At 43.6% G+C, this 14,544-nt stretch overlaps 1 protein-coding gene across 1 annotated transcript in view; it reads left to right on the top strand.

Moving 5' to 3' along the window:
* Pigg (phosphatidylinositol glycan anchor biosynthesis, class G) overlaps window positions 1–14,544 on the top strand; it is a 34,832-nt gene that overhangs the window by 4,301 nt on the left and 15,987 nt on the right. The window contains exons 3-7 of the mRNA XM_013023861.1: window positions 850–1,055; window positions 2,543–2,752; window positions 3,834–4,022; window positions 4,743–4,884; window positions 12,818–13,030. Coding sequence (XP_012879315.1) covers window positions 850–1,055; window positions 2,543–2,752; window positions 3,834–4,022; window positions 4,743–4,884; window positions 12,818–13,030 — 960 coding nt within the window. The remainder of the gene's footprint in view (window positions 1–849; window positions 1,056–2,542; window positions 2,753–3,833; window positions 4,023–4,742; window positions 4,885–12,817; window positions 13,031–14,544) is intronic.

Below are 14,544 nucleotides of genomic sequence, written 5' to 3' on the forward strand. Positions count from 1 at the left end.
CCGGCGCCCGAGCCCGCGGCCGGTATGCTCCCCTCCCCGCCGCCCGGCCTCGCTCCGCCTGGCCCCGACGGGCTCCGCTCTGGTCTCCGCCCCAGAAGCGAGGCCGGCCCCGCACCCGTAGGCCCCTCTCCGCCGGGCCTTTGGCCCCGCCGCAGGCCTCTCCCTTACTTCTTCTGTAATCCCTCCGTTTACTTTGTTATTTTTTGTCGGTCTTGGGACTTGAACTCGGGGCCTGGGCGCGGTCCCTCGGCTCTTCAGCCTTGAGGCGAGCGCTCCACCGTTGAGCCACAGCGCCACTTCCGGTTTTCTGGTGGTTCAATGGAGATGGAGTCTCAGGGGGTCTCCTGCCGGGGCTGGCTTTGAGCCGCGATCCTCAGATCTCAGCCCCCTGAGTAGCTGGGGTGACAGGCGTCCGGCCCCGGCTAAGCCCCTCCTCTTTCATCCCCAGTGGTTAAGGTCATTCTGCCTTAGAACCTTCCTGGCTCTCACCACACAGGTGAGATAAAGTCTCTGGACAAAGGCCGCCGAATGGCCATGTAAACACCCTGTAAGCCAGTCCACCCCCCCCCCCCACCTGCAAAGCCATGTTTTAAGTTCAGGACCCTCTTGTAAGGACTTCCCTATACCAGAACTCCTCACCACACCAAGGGCAGTTCACTACTTGTTATTGGGGGGTTATCTAAGCCTACTCATTGCAAATACTCTTTTCCTTTACCAGCCTTGTCTTATCAAGAACAGGCCGGCTTTTGGATGGGATACATAGATGTGACCACATATGTGCTAGAGAAACAGGAAGATTATGAAAGTGCTTGTTTAAATTTTAATTTTACCGTTTTCGAACACTTTTAGGTACCAGTTCCAACTGGACCAAACTACCGCCACCTCTCTTCAGTAAAGCTGTTATTATGCTTATAGATGCTCTGAGAGATGATTTTGTGTTTGGGTCAAAGGGTGTGAAGTACATGCCTTACACAACTTACCTCATGGAGAAAGGGGCATCTCACAGTTTTGTGGCTAAAGCAGAGCCACCCACAGTTACTATGCCTCGAATCAAGGTAAATTTCACGTGATGTTTTATAAGCTATAGTCTGGCTCTTCTACTTTTACCTCTGGAATTTAGTTTGGCACTGCCATTTTTCTGGATCAGTACAATGCTAAAGTTACCACAGACAAGATGGAGCTGAAATCCATGACTTGTGCACCTTGTGAAACAGCCAGAACTCTTCAGCTAAAGGCTAGCGCTCTACCACTTGAGCCACAGCACCACTTCTGGCTTTTTCTGCTTGTGTGGTACTGAGGAATCGAACCCAGGGCCTCATGCTTACAAGGCAAGCACTCTACCACTTAGCCACCTTCCCAGTCCTTTGGTAATGTTCTTTAGTCATCTGTAGGTTAGTTCCAACCCTGGAAGGAAACATGGTTGTCCAGTCTAGTATCCTGACATTATGCATAAGAAAATAAATGTAGGTAAGTTAAATGGCGTGCCCAAAACTATGGTATGCTAATGATGAAACCAGTATGATCTGGCCTCTAGGAGTTCAGTCTGGTGAGGGTGTTTTTGAAATTAATGGTTCTTTGCCAAAGAATTATGAGTAAATGAAAAAGTGACACTCTGTGGATTGGCTTAAGAAGTACTTATTGAAGGAGGAGGCTACAAGGCTTGATAAGAAATGTACTCATTATCTTGCCCATGTAATTGTAACCACTCTGTACAGTATTTTCACACACAAAAAAATCAAAAAAAAAAAAGAAGTACTTATTGAGTACGTACTGTGTGCTCATATTGCAATGGATGTATATTTGGAGGAAAATGGTATTTCTGCCTTACTGGGGATTTATTCTCCAATGAGGTGTATAACCATTAAAGACAAGTGAGCAAACAAGTAAATTCGCAGTTCTTGTGTGATCACTGCATGACTGAAAAACAGAACACTATACTCAATGCTGGGTGTGGAATCAGTTCAGATTGGGGACAGTAGAGCCTTTCTGAGGGACTTACATGCAATCACAGACTGGCAGCATAAGTAAGAGTGTTGGGGCAGAAATGAGCAGAAACCAATGATTTTCCTCCTGCTTCTTCACTCAGAGGACATTAGATTTGCTGGACTATTAAAGGCTGGAGTGTGGTAGACTTCAGGAATTTGCTCATCCCATGGAACAGATTTGAATCAATGGGAACCCAATGGAGTCTGAATATACAGGTTCATGTTTTCAACACATATCACACAGCCATTTAACTCTGTTACTAACCCATAGTTTCTATGGCACTGCTGTTGTCTTAACTGTCCCTGTCTCCTCCTTTACTCTCTGAAGTGATGAGCCATGTTAATTCAGTTAAGTCTTCATTATTGAGTTGGCTGAGTTTTGCAGAATCTGTCTCCTTTCTCCATTCTCACGCTAGTTGCTGTCCTGGCATTGGTTTATCCTCCAGTACTGGTCAGGCCCTAGTTCTGTGCCTGCCTGTTTCATCTGCCAAATGGTCTCCTGCTTCCCATCTTGCATTTTTTGACCCATGTTCTAACATGAATGTTTCTTCCTGCAGGCATTGATGACAGGGAGCCTCCCTGGCTTTGTTGATGTCATCAGGAACCTCAATTCTCCTGCGTTGCTAGAAGACAATGTGATAAGACAGGCAAAAGCTGCTGGGAAGAGAATAATCTTTTATGGAGATGAAACATGGGTTAAATTATTCCCAAAGCATTTTGTGGAATACGATGGTACAACCTCATTCTTTGTGTCAGATTACACTGAGGTCAGTCTTCAAAATAGAGAAATATGTTATCCTGAGTAGAGCCTAGCTCGGCCATTTCCTGCTGAGAAGCAATGCTGTTATTTGTGTGTCATTAATTTATAGAATAGTATAGAGAGACTGTAGAAGTCATTTATACACATAATCACTTACAAATGGAGTCATTAACCTTGATGCATGTGTGAGTGGAGATCTGCAGGTCCCACAGTGCAAAGCATATTGGCACTCACTGAGGTCACAAGAGATTCAGGAAGGGCACTACAACAGAGTAGCTGTGACAGTGAGGTCTGCAGCTGAGCAGGCTGCTGGCCCTGTGGAAAGACGCTTAACTGACGGTGTCTCCATGACATTCTTTTCAGATATAAAAGAATTTATGAGTGTTGTTTCTTGCCTCAAAGAATACTCTTTTTATAGGATTGCTGGTTAGCCTAACTCTGAACACTGTGCTGTCCTTTGCCCTTTATTACCTGACAGAAACTTAGGCCTGTTTAAGTTGCTCATTTAGTTAAGCCCAGTAGTGATTTCACAGAAAAGAACTTCTTGTCAGAACAGCCCTTACTTATTTAAATTATATATGTGTAATGTCTACAAACTAGAGACATTTGAAAAAATAACCAAAAAACCCCACAAAACACTAGGCATAAAAGCTTAATCTAAGACACACAATGGTGGCTCACACCTGTAATCTTAGCTACTCAGGAAGCTAAGACCTGAAAGATTGTGGTTGAAAGCTAGGCTAGGGAAGAAAAGTCTGCATGTCCAGTTAGCCAGCAGAACAGTGGACTGGAGGTATGGCTCCAGTACCAGAACACCAACCATGAGCATAAAAGGTGAGTGAAACATGAGAGCAGGGGGAAATTGCATAATCTTAACATTATAATGTTCATTTATTTATTGATTTTTAGTAACAGGGTTTTTGCTGTTTGTTTTTCTTGTTTGCTTTGGTTTGGCTATTTCGTATTTTCAGTTCCTGTGAGTCCTGTTATCTAAGATAAACTCCTAGATTCGGCTGTTGCTCTTTCTTGGGAGTAAAGAGCTAGAGAAAATTGGACATGCTATCTATATGTACTTTTCTTCTTCAAAGGTGGATAATAATGTCACAAGGCATTTGGATAGAGTATTAAAAAGAGGAGACTGGGACATCTTAATCCTCCACTACCTGGGACTAGACCATATTGGCCACATTTCTGGGCCCAACAGCCCCCTGATTGGACACAAGCTTAGCGAAATGGACAGCATCCTGATGAAGATTCACACCTCACTACTCTCAAAGGTGAGGCTCACTGGGATGTGTTGCATTGTGACAAGAGTTTCATGTTGTCGATATTTCCTAAGAGGACAGGAACTGCCTGAACGAGCACCACTTCTGCTATCAGTCTGCCAGCCATGCTTCAGCTACAGGTGTTGCCACATGGACTCCCTCCATTTTCCATGCAGCCCAGGGGTACCTTGTAGATTACTGTTCTTAGGCAAACAGTCTCTCCTAGAGTTTATGTTCTTACCAGGAGAGGCAAATAAAAACATAGTAAGCAAGAACTCAAGTATACCGAAAAGCTGTTGGTGCCACAGAAAAACATGGGCAGGAGGAAGCAACACCTCTGTTCCAAAGAGGCCATATTTAGAGCAGTCTTCTTGAAGGACAGGTACAGTGTGAGCAGAGTCCAAGCAGCAAGGGTCAGGTGGAGCCCACCTGGCACAGCAGGTCAGCGGAAGTCTGGGCAGAGAAGCCTTGTACATAACTCAAGTCCCTATCTGAGTACTGTTTTATTCTCAAATAATCCTGCAAGATAGATTCCTATAGTATGTCCATCAACAGATGAGAAAGGCGAGCCTAGAAGACTTGGGCTCAAACTCTCATAGCCTAGAAGTGATAACTCCCCTGTTCTCAGAGTCCAGAACATAACCCTGCTGTGTCTGAACTATGCACAATTCTTTTTCCACCTGTGATAGGGTCTAATCTTAAGATGATGTGCACGCCTCCTTTGCCTTCCAGGAGAGAGAGACTCTCTCACCTAACTTGCTGGTTCTCTGTGGCGACCACGGCATGTCTGAGACAGGGAGCCATGGGGCCTCTTCCACAGAAGAAGTGAGCACACCTCTGCTCTTAATCAGCTCTGCATTTGAGAGAAGACCTGGTAAGAATTGGGAATCACTGGATTTTCAAAACTTAATTTTTTAAAAACCATGCTGCAGAAGCTGTTTGAGTTTGAAATGTTTTGGGCAATGTGAAAATGAAAATTACAGAGAAAAATAAATCAGGATTTGCAGCTTCTTCCCTACCTATTTTTGTCTTCAGAGGTTGCTGTAGGTTTTTGTTGTTGCTGTTGTTGTTATTTTGTTTGTTGTGGGGGGGGGGGAGTTGGCCAGTCCTGGGACTTGAACCCAGGGCCTGGGCACTGTCCCTGAGCCTCTCTGTGCTCACGGATAGCACTCTACCACTTGAGCTTCTGTGCTACCTCTGGCTTTTTCTGTTTATGTGATACTGAGGAATTGAACCCAGGGCATCATGCATGTTAGGCAAGCACTCTACCACTAAGCCACATTCCCAGCCCAGGTTTTTTTGTGTGTGTGTTGTTTTTTTGGGGGGTCTGGTCACGGGGCCTGAACTCTGGGCCTGGGCACTGTCCCTCAGCTCAAGGCTAGCGCTCTACCACTTGAGCCACAGTGCCACTTCCGGCTTTTTTCTTTTTGCTTATGTGGTGCTGAGGAATCGAACCCAGGGCTTCATGCATGCAAGGCAAGCGCTCTACCACTGAGCCACCTTCCCAGCCCCCCAGCCCAGGTTTTAGTCAGTTTGTTTTGTTTTTGGTATCAGTTGCATAAGGGAGGCTTTGTTGTGATACTTCCCTACAGACATACAAAAGCCCTTGATCACACTCACCCCCTGTGTGGCTCCCTGTCCCACTCCCCCCACCTACACAATTTCAGCAGGTCCAGGTTTTTATACATGCATAAAAAAAATACCTCAACCATATCTCCCTTATTTACCCTTTAGGTTGGCCCTCCCCTTCCTGCTGTGCCTCCTCCCTCCTCACAACAGACCCTGCTATACTTACATGTTTTCCATTTTTTAGTGACAATTAATTGTACAAAAACGTTTCATAGCAATACTTCACACACACACACTATAATGTAATTGGATTGGCTCCCTCTGTTGCTCCGTCCTCATTCTTCCTAATTTTGCTAGTCTACAATAGCTTTCAGTGAGGTTCCTCATGCCACCTAAATATAGATGGCAGAGATGTATTCCAGTATTATTTGGCTTCCATCACTCTCTTTCCAGCCCCTCTTTCTCCTCAAACAATCCCACAGTTACAATCATGGGGTATATGTGATGAGTAGGGTGTATCTTTTAGCTCTAGATTCCACAGATGAGTGAACTCATGTCATATTTGGTTTTCTGAGCTTATATTATCTCCCTCAACATGATAATCTCTAGCAGTACAAATACTTTTTTGAAGGAATTTCATTTTAGGTATTTTACTGCCTGAGTATCTGGAATTAGTAAAAGAAAATCTCCAGTAGCTTACAAACATCAGAACTGCATATGTAAACTGAAGAAAATAAACACTAGCTTTTCTCAAGTCCCCACTATTCAAATCCATGTATTGAATAGCAACATCAGCAAGAGTCAGGGATTAAACAAAGCAAGGTTTACTAATACACTATTCATCAGAGCTCAGCACAACCCATACTTGACTCGTTGGCCCATCATCCCTACATAGCTGCCTGCCTCTGGTCCTTTTGGCTTCCTTGTGGGTCTGGGCCTCTGCCTCCTTCCTGCTGACATGCCAACGGCTCACATGCTATACCAGAAATCAGCCTGTTCTAACAGTTGTCTGTTTTGGTTTTTTAAAGAATCCTTGTCTTCTCATTATGCCCATTTTATGAGCCAGGACTATACTCTTTAGTGTATTCAGAGTTGGGTAACCATTGTCATAGTCAGTTTTAGGACATTTTCATCACCTCAAAAAGGAACTTGTTAGCCTTCCCATTCTCCACCTCTAGGCATTTGCCAGTCTGCCTTCTGAGTCTGTAGATGATATTTCATGTAAGTGGAATTTATAGCACACTGGCCTATGTCTGGCACTTTTCAGTTATGATAATGTATTTCCAGGTTCATCCAAGCTACAGCATGTCAATCCTTCATTACTTTTATTGTTTTGTTTTGTTTTTGTTTTTGTTTTTTTTTGGGTCCGGTCATGGGGCCTGAATGCTGGGCATGGGCGCTGTCCCTCAGCTCTTCAGCTCAAGGTTAGCGCTCTACCACTTGAGCCACAGCACCACTTCCGGCTTATTTCTTTTTGCTTATGTGGTGCTGAGGAATCGAACCCAGGGTCTCTGGCATGCAAGGCATGCGCTCTACCACTGAGCCACCTTCCCAGCCCCATTACTTTTATTGTTAAATTATGCTTTATTGTATGAATGGACCACATCATTTACCATTCATTGGTGGAGGGTCAAATAGATTGCTTTAACTGTGAACATCTCTATCCTGTGACAATTTGTGTTTTCTTCTGGTATAATTTTCTCATTCCAGTACAGCTCTGCCCTCACCTCTACCTGTTAGGATTAAATATGTTGCATTTCTATGGGTTATAAGCTGGCAACATAATTAAATACACATGGCTATTGTTTTTTACTTGAGAACGGAACAGGAAAGAGGGGCTTTGCACTGTCTTTTAGAATTAAACAGGTACTGTAATGGTGCTCTTTGACTTTTTGGAAGACCCACATTATTGTCTGGAGTCACTTGTCTCAACCAGAAAACCTTGTTTCATGTTTCTTATAAGGCAAGTTTGCTAGCAACAAATTGTTTTCTTAAAATCAGATGATGTCCTTTTTCCATCTTCTCCATTGAAACAGTTTCACTGGATATAAGATATCTAGTTGACAACCACTTATACTCTACCAAAGGCTCTGCCTTTGGCCTCTGGGTTCTAGTGAGAAGTTACCAGTATCTAATTGTGGCTCCTGTCTCTTGGTCTTTTTTGTTTCACTACAGTGTCTTTTTTTTTTTTCTACAACTTGAAGTTTTAGCCTTTTGTAGATACTTTTTTCATCCAATTTGGGACCTATACCCTCTGTTTTTCTGCTCATCTTTAACTGTGTGATTTCTTTTTTTTTTTTTTTTTTGGTAGTTTCAGTCTGCTCTTGAGTGCCGTTAGTAACTTTTTCACTTCCATTATTTCTTTTTAGTTCTTTCCTGATAGTTTCTTACTCTATTGAAATGCTATTATCTTGTCTCCTTTGCTTAACACATGATTTGATCAGTTCTTTGACACATTTGCTGGGCTACTTTGTCTATTAAATCTGCTGTTTGGATTCTTTTGCAGTAGGTGCTTTGTTTCGTATTTGTCATACCATTTCTTTGAAAACCTCCAGATTTTTGATGAAAACAGAATTTTTATTTAGTTATTTATTTTTTTTTGGGTCCGGTCGTGGGGCCTGAACTCTGGGCCTGGGCGCTGTCCCTCAGCTCTTCAGCTCAAGGCTAGCGCTCTACCACTTGAGCCACAGCGCCACTTCCGGCTTTTATCTTTTTGCTTATGTGGTGCTGAGGAATCAAACCCAGGGCTTCAGGCATGCAAGGCAAGCGCTCTACCACTGAGCCACCTTCCCAGGCCTGAAAACAGAATTTTTTAAGTGATAAAGTGCAGCAAATCTGGACAATAGTCCCTCCTCATCCAGGACTTTTTATTTTTCTATTGACTTGAAGACTGTTGCAGGAAATTCTCTTTTCCTGCAGTGCTGCTGCACGGGCCCAGCCTGAGCATGCACACAGTCTTCAGGGAAGGCCTTGCAAGCTACTGCTTCTGTTCTCTCACCCCACTATGAAATTCCACTAATTGCTAGCTGATTGTTCTCTTGTTTGTGAAAAGAAAACAGGAGCATAGGAAGGTAAGAGATGCTTGTGCCTCCTCTTCAGCAGGCAGACATCACTAACAGTTCAGCTGTAGGGTAGGAGATGCCTGTGTGCCTGGCTTCTACTGCCCTGTGAAGTTTATCCTGGAGGACAAACGTGGTTATTCACAGGCCAAAACAAGAAAAGGTTTTGTGTCTGTGTCTGTGTCTGTGTGTACCAGTCCTGGACTCTGTACTCAAGGCTAGTAGTGCTCCACTATTTGAACCATAGCTCCACTTCTATTTCTTTTGGTAGCTAATTGGAGATAAGAGTCTCATAGACTTTCCTGCCCATGCTGGCTTAGATTCAGATCTCAGCCTGAGTAGCTAGGATTACAGATGTGAGCCTCTATACCAGCTAAAATTGGCATTCATTATTTTGGAGGTGTGTATTTTTGTTATTGTGAAGGTGATGTACAGAGAGGTTATAGTATATAAGTTTAACTTTTTTTTTTTTTGCCAGTCCTGGGGCTTGAACTCAGGACTTTGGCGCTGTCCCTGATCTTCTTTTGCTCAATTCTACCACTCTACCACTTGAGCCACAGCTCCACTTCTGGCCTTTTCTGTTTATGTGGTACTGAGGAATTGAACCCAGGGCTTCATGCATCCGAGGCAAGCACTCTACCACTAAGCCACATTCCCAGCCCCAGTTTAACATTTCTGTTTGAACAGTGTCAATTCTTTCCTCATTTTCTCCCAGTTAAAATTGACATTCTTAAAACATCAAATGTTCTCAAAGAACATTAGTGCTTTTACCAAGATTTAGTAGATTTTCTTGAATAAAAGTTTTTCCTTTGTTTATGTCCTTCAGCAATTCCCAGACTATAAATGGTAGTTATTGGATTTTTTTGGTTTGGGTTTTTTTTTTGTTTGTTTTTGATGCTGAGCCTGGGGTTTGAACTCAGAGCCTGCGCACTGTCCTTGAGCTTGTTGTGCGCATGTCTAGTGTTCTACCACTTTGAGTCACAGCACCATCTCCAATAGTTAATTGGAGGCAAGAGTCTCCGGGGCTTTCCTGCCAGGGCTGGTATTGAACTGCAATTATCATATCTCAGCCTCCTGAGTAACTAGGGTTATAGGCATGAGCCACCATCACCCAGCTAGATTTTATTTGTTTTTTGTTGTTGTTATTATAAAGGTGATGTACACTGGGGTTACAGTTACATAGTCAGGTATGAGTACATTTCTTTTTGGACTGTGTCACTCCTTGCTCTTTGTTTTTCCCTCCCATCCCCTCCAACAAGTTGTACAATTCATTTTCAACATAGTGTCTTGTGAGTACTACTGCTACATTTGTTCAGCCTTGGTCACTCTATTAGGATTTTTTTTTGTTTTGTTGGTTGTGGAGCTTGAACTCTGGGCCTGGGCTCTGTCCCTCAGCTCTTCAGCTCAAGGCTAGTGCTCTACCACTTGAGCCACAGCACCACTTCTAGTTTTCTGGTGGTTTATTGGAGATAAGCGTCTCATGGACTTTCCTGCCTGGGCTGGCTTTGAACTGTGATCCTCATATCTCAAGTTTCCTGAGTAGCTAGGATTACAGGTATGAACCACCAGTGCCCAGCAGATTTTGTGTGTGTGTGTGTGTGTGTGTGTGTGTGTGTGTGTGTGTGTGTGTGTTGTTCTTTTTTTTTTAATGCCAGTCCTGGGACTTGAACTCATGGCCTGGGCACTGTCCCTGAGCTTCTTTTGCTCAAGGCTACCACTCTACCACTTTAGCCATTTGGGTTTTTTCTGTTTATGTAGAACCTAGGAATCAAACCTAGTGCTTCATGCTAGGCAAGCACTGTACCACTAAGTCACATTCCCAGCCATGTGTGTTGTTCTTCTGGGTTTATTTGTTTGAGTTTGTTTGTTTTTTAAAACTGGGTCTCACATTGTAGGCAGTCTAGCCTTAAACTTCTCTTTCTCCCACAGCAGCCTCCCAGTTTTATCTGTTGTCTGTTGAGATGTCCTCTGTCTTCCTGTGAATCTCCTCTTAACACACAGGTGTGAATAGATATGCTTGGGTTCAGGCTAATTGAATGCTTGGGTTCAAGCTAATCAAGTTTGGTTTGTTATGGTTTGATCTGGTCTGGGCTAAGCACAGCTATGTCTTATTTTTGTTTTGTTTTTGTTTATTTTTGTCAGTCATGGTGCCTGAACTCTGGGCCTGGGCGCTGTCCCTCAGCTCTTCAGCTCAAGGTTAGAGCTCTACCACTTGAGCCACAGCACCACTTCCAGCTTTTTCTGTTTATGTGATGCTGAGGAATCGAACCCAGGGCCTCATGCATGCAAGGCAAGCACTCTACCACTGAGCCACCTTCCCAGTCCCAAGCACAGCTATGTCTTAACAGGAAGGACTTTATTGTGATGTTAGCAGCTATTGATAACCAGATCATTAATTCAGTAGATTTTGCAAAGAGTAGTGTTTGAATTCTGTAATTCTTTTTTGTTAGTTAGCCAATGTATTAGCCCATTTGTGCTGCTATAACAAAATTCCACAGACTGGGAAATGTATAAAGAACAGAAATTCATTTCTTAGTTTTGCCAATTGGTGCTGGCATCTGGTGAGGGCTGCCCCCCTCTGAAGTGGTGCCTTGATTGTTGTGTCCTCCAGAAAAGGGGAGTGGCTGAGGAAGAGGGACAAGAAGACAGACCAGACTCTCTGTCCCACCCTTTATAGCAGCTTTACACACTTGCCAAGAGACTACCTCACACCGTTGGCGCTTGGTGCTTAAATTCCATCTCATGAATATTTTAAGTCAAACCAGAGCACAATAATTCTGTAAAGAAAATGCCTCCGTGTGCTTTTAGGTTTCCTAGTGGCACTATTTATATAGGAGATAATTGATAAATGATGGATTGTTCTTCCCACTTAATCTACCAGTTTCAAAACATAGACTATTGTTTCCAATTATGACCAAATAAGGATCTTCTTCTTATGTAATACTGTGAAGTCATAGACTTAATCATATTGATTCATGTCCATTCACTGTAGAAACTTTTTAATATCCAAAGTGCCACATCTGTTGCTGAGTATATCCTCATATCACCATCTCTTGAATCCTTTAAAGCAAAACAGAGTGGTCTGTACTGGCTCTGCTGTTTTCTGGCAACACAGAATTCATGGCTATGTGGCCTCCTACCTTTTTTATTTATTTATTTTTTTTTGGGGGGGGGTCAGTCGTGGGGCCTGAACTCTGGGCCTGGACGCTGTCCCTCAGCTCAAGGCTAGCGCTCTACCACTTGAGCCACAGCACCAATTCAAGCTTTTTCTGCTTATGTGGTGCTGAGGAATTGAACCCAGGGCCTCATGCATGCAAGGCAAGCGCTCTACCACTGAGCCACCTTCCCAGCCCCGCCTTCTTCCTTCTTGGGGTTTGACCAGCTTCGCCAAGGTAGCCGGGAGTAGTGTTTGAGAACCACTATCTCAAAAGGAGGTGTATATACTAATCTTGGACCTTTAGGGTTAGGTCCAAGATTCTTAAGATGATCTTGAGTTTGTGTTGACACTTCTAGCTCACATTCATGACTATAAAATCAACTCTAGATCTCATGGCTATACTTACTTCCTCCTAAGCCTGTAGATTTGGTAGAGTTAGTGCATCACACATGAGATGCTTGTATGATCACACAGTAGACATGCGGCAGTATCAGACTTGTCCCTCTTATGCCTGCACCCACCTAGCTGAGTATAGCCTCACTCTGCTCTACTGGGAGAAGCACCTGCTACTTCTGAAGCAACTGAGAGAACCTGGGCCAGGTTTCTCAGGTCTACATGAATGCCAGAAAGGAGAGCTTAGCACGTTCTGAGTCCAGAAGATCCACCCTCATTTTTGTTCACAGTTAACAGTAGGTATCATCTCGCAGTGACCATCCCTAGGCTTCTGCTGGGCTACTTGCCACCTCCATGCCCAACCTTTCTCAGCAGTCACTCTGTTCATAATCATTTGCCTTACTTGCCCTCCGTATACTATAAGCCACTGAAAGGAATGGGACACTCACCAAATCTGTCGACACTAAGAAGTTGATATATTGTTTCTGTGTGAATCTACCTCAAATGGTTTGAAGAGATGGGTATTTTGACCTGTATTAGCTATAGAGGCTCATTTCAAGAATAACTACCATCTCCTACCTTCAAGAAGCCTTTTTTTTTTTTTTTGTAAAATATCTTCTTTTTTCTAGGGGATATCCGACACACAAAGCACGTCCAGCAGACTGACTTGGCTGCAACACTAGCAATAGGACTTGGCTTGCCAATTCCCAAAGACAGTGTAGGAAGCCTTTTATTTCCAGTTGTAGAAGGAAAACCAATGAGAGAACAGCTGAGATTTTTACACTTAAACACAGTACAGCTTAGCAAGCTGTTGCAAGAGAATGTACCATCCTATGAGAAAGGTAAGCCAATGAATCCAGCTTGTATTAGAATTGCATGTCTCATTGTAGTTCACATTTTCTGGATGTGTTCTGTGGTATGCAGTTTGTCATGGTACTGTATTGCAGTCATTATTCTTCAGTTTTATATATATATATTGTGTTTCTGGTTTCTTAGACCCTTAACTGTCACCATTAGCAATACCACAGATGCAGTTAACTACATGAAATCTTTCATAAGTGTATGCTGTCAATAAATACTCTTCTTTAGGACCCAGGGACTATTAAAAGCATTGGAAATAAATTCATCAAGAGGTACAGTATCTCTGTCTGAGATCCTCCAGAGGGAAAAGAAAAAAAATAGTAATAGATGCCAAATGGTAAGAAAGACCCTAGGAAATTATCAGACAGAAAAGAGAGGAGATTGCAGGTAGATTGGGTGTGTTGCAGGCTGAGAGTCAAAGAGACACAGGGCCTTGCAGTAATGAGTGGCTAGGGGAAGGTACAGGAAATGGTAGGGATGTATAGGGGCCTTCTAATTGCCAGAGGGGTTTTCAGTTTTGTCCCAGGTGAAGTGTAGGGAACACTGCAGAGTTTTCTGCATTCTCAAAGGCTCTCTCAGATTCCCTTGGAGAGTTCTTCCCTATGCTGTAACAGGAGACTGGTTGGCCTAGTGCTCTAGTGAGGGCCCTGTACACCAGAGGAGCCCCAAAATAATTGTATTGTGGATATGTTTGAAATAGCAAAACAGGATTTGCTGGCACACCAGAGTCTTAAGTCATAGGAAGACCTGCAGCCTAAGGAACAATTCTAGAGTTTCAGCCAAACAGTGAAAGAGTAGATGACCATGCACTAAGGTAGGTAAGACCAGAACAGGAGCAGAAGAAGGTTTTCAGGGCAAGGCAAGGTAGTAGCCTGACAAGGACTCCGGAGACCATGCAGAAAAAAAAAAATTTCAATAAGGAGGGAGTAAAGAGCTGTGCTGAATACTAGCAAAATAAAGTGAGAAATTGAGAACTCCCTGAGAGAGCTCTCTGCTGAGTCTGGTAATGTGCAGCTCACACAGCGTGTCAGGAGAAAGCCCAGTTGGGATGGGCATAGGTGAGGGTATTAGAGAGAACGGGGAGATGGAGGGCCAGGAGCAGATATTTTATCTTTTAGCTAGCAATACTGTTAGGTGTTTATCTGCTAATAAGAATATTCCCTCGAGGGGAGTGTGCCTCCTTGTGAGCCTCTGTAGGTCATTCAGACTGTGGACTCCATATACCAATTAAACACATTTGCCCTGAATCTAAAGGAAGCACTGCTTGCTTAAGGCAACATTTAATCGGATCCAGCAGGCTGTGGGAGATGACAGCCAGAAGGGCAAGCACCATGAGTGTCACATGACAGCTGTAGACTGTAGGCTGGGAGCATGTGTGATAAGGGACAAGCGGACTTGGTGCTTAGCCAAGGACCCAGATGAGGCCTGGCCAGTGCATACTTCAGTCTAGACTAGGCACAGATGTTACTTTCGCTTTTTTTCTTTTTTGGGGGGG

The sequence above is a fragment of the Dipodomys ordii genome, unplaced genomic scaffold (genome assembly GCF_000151885.1).
Source record: "Dipodomys ordii isolate 6190 unplaced genomic scaffold, Dord_2.0 Scaffold71, whole genome shotgun sequence".
Lineage (NCBI taxonomy): Eukaryota > Metazoa > Chordata > Mammalia > Rodentia > Heteromyidae > Dipodomys > Dipodomys ordii.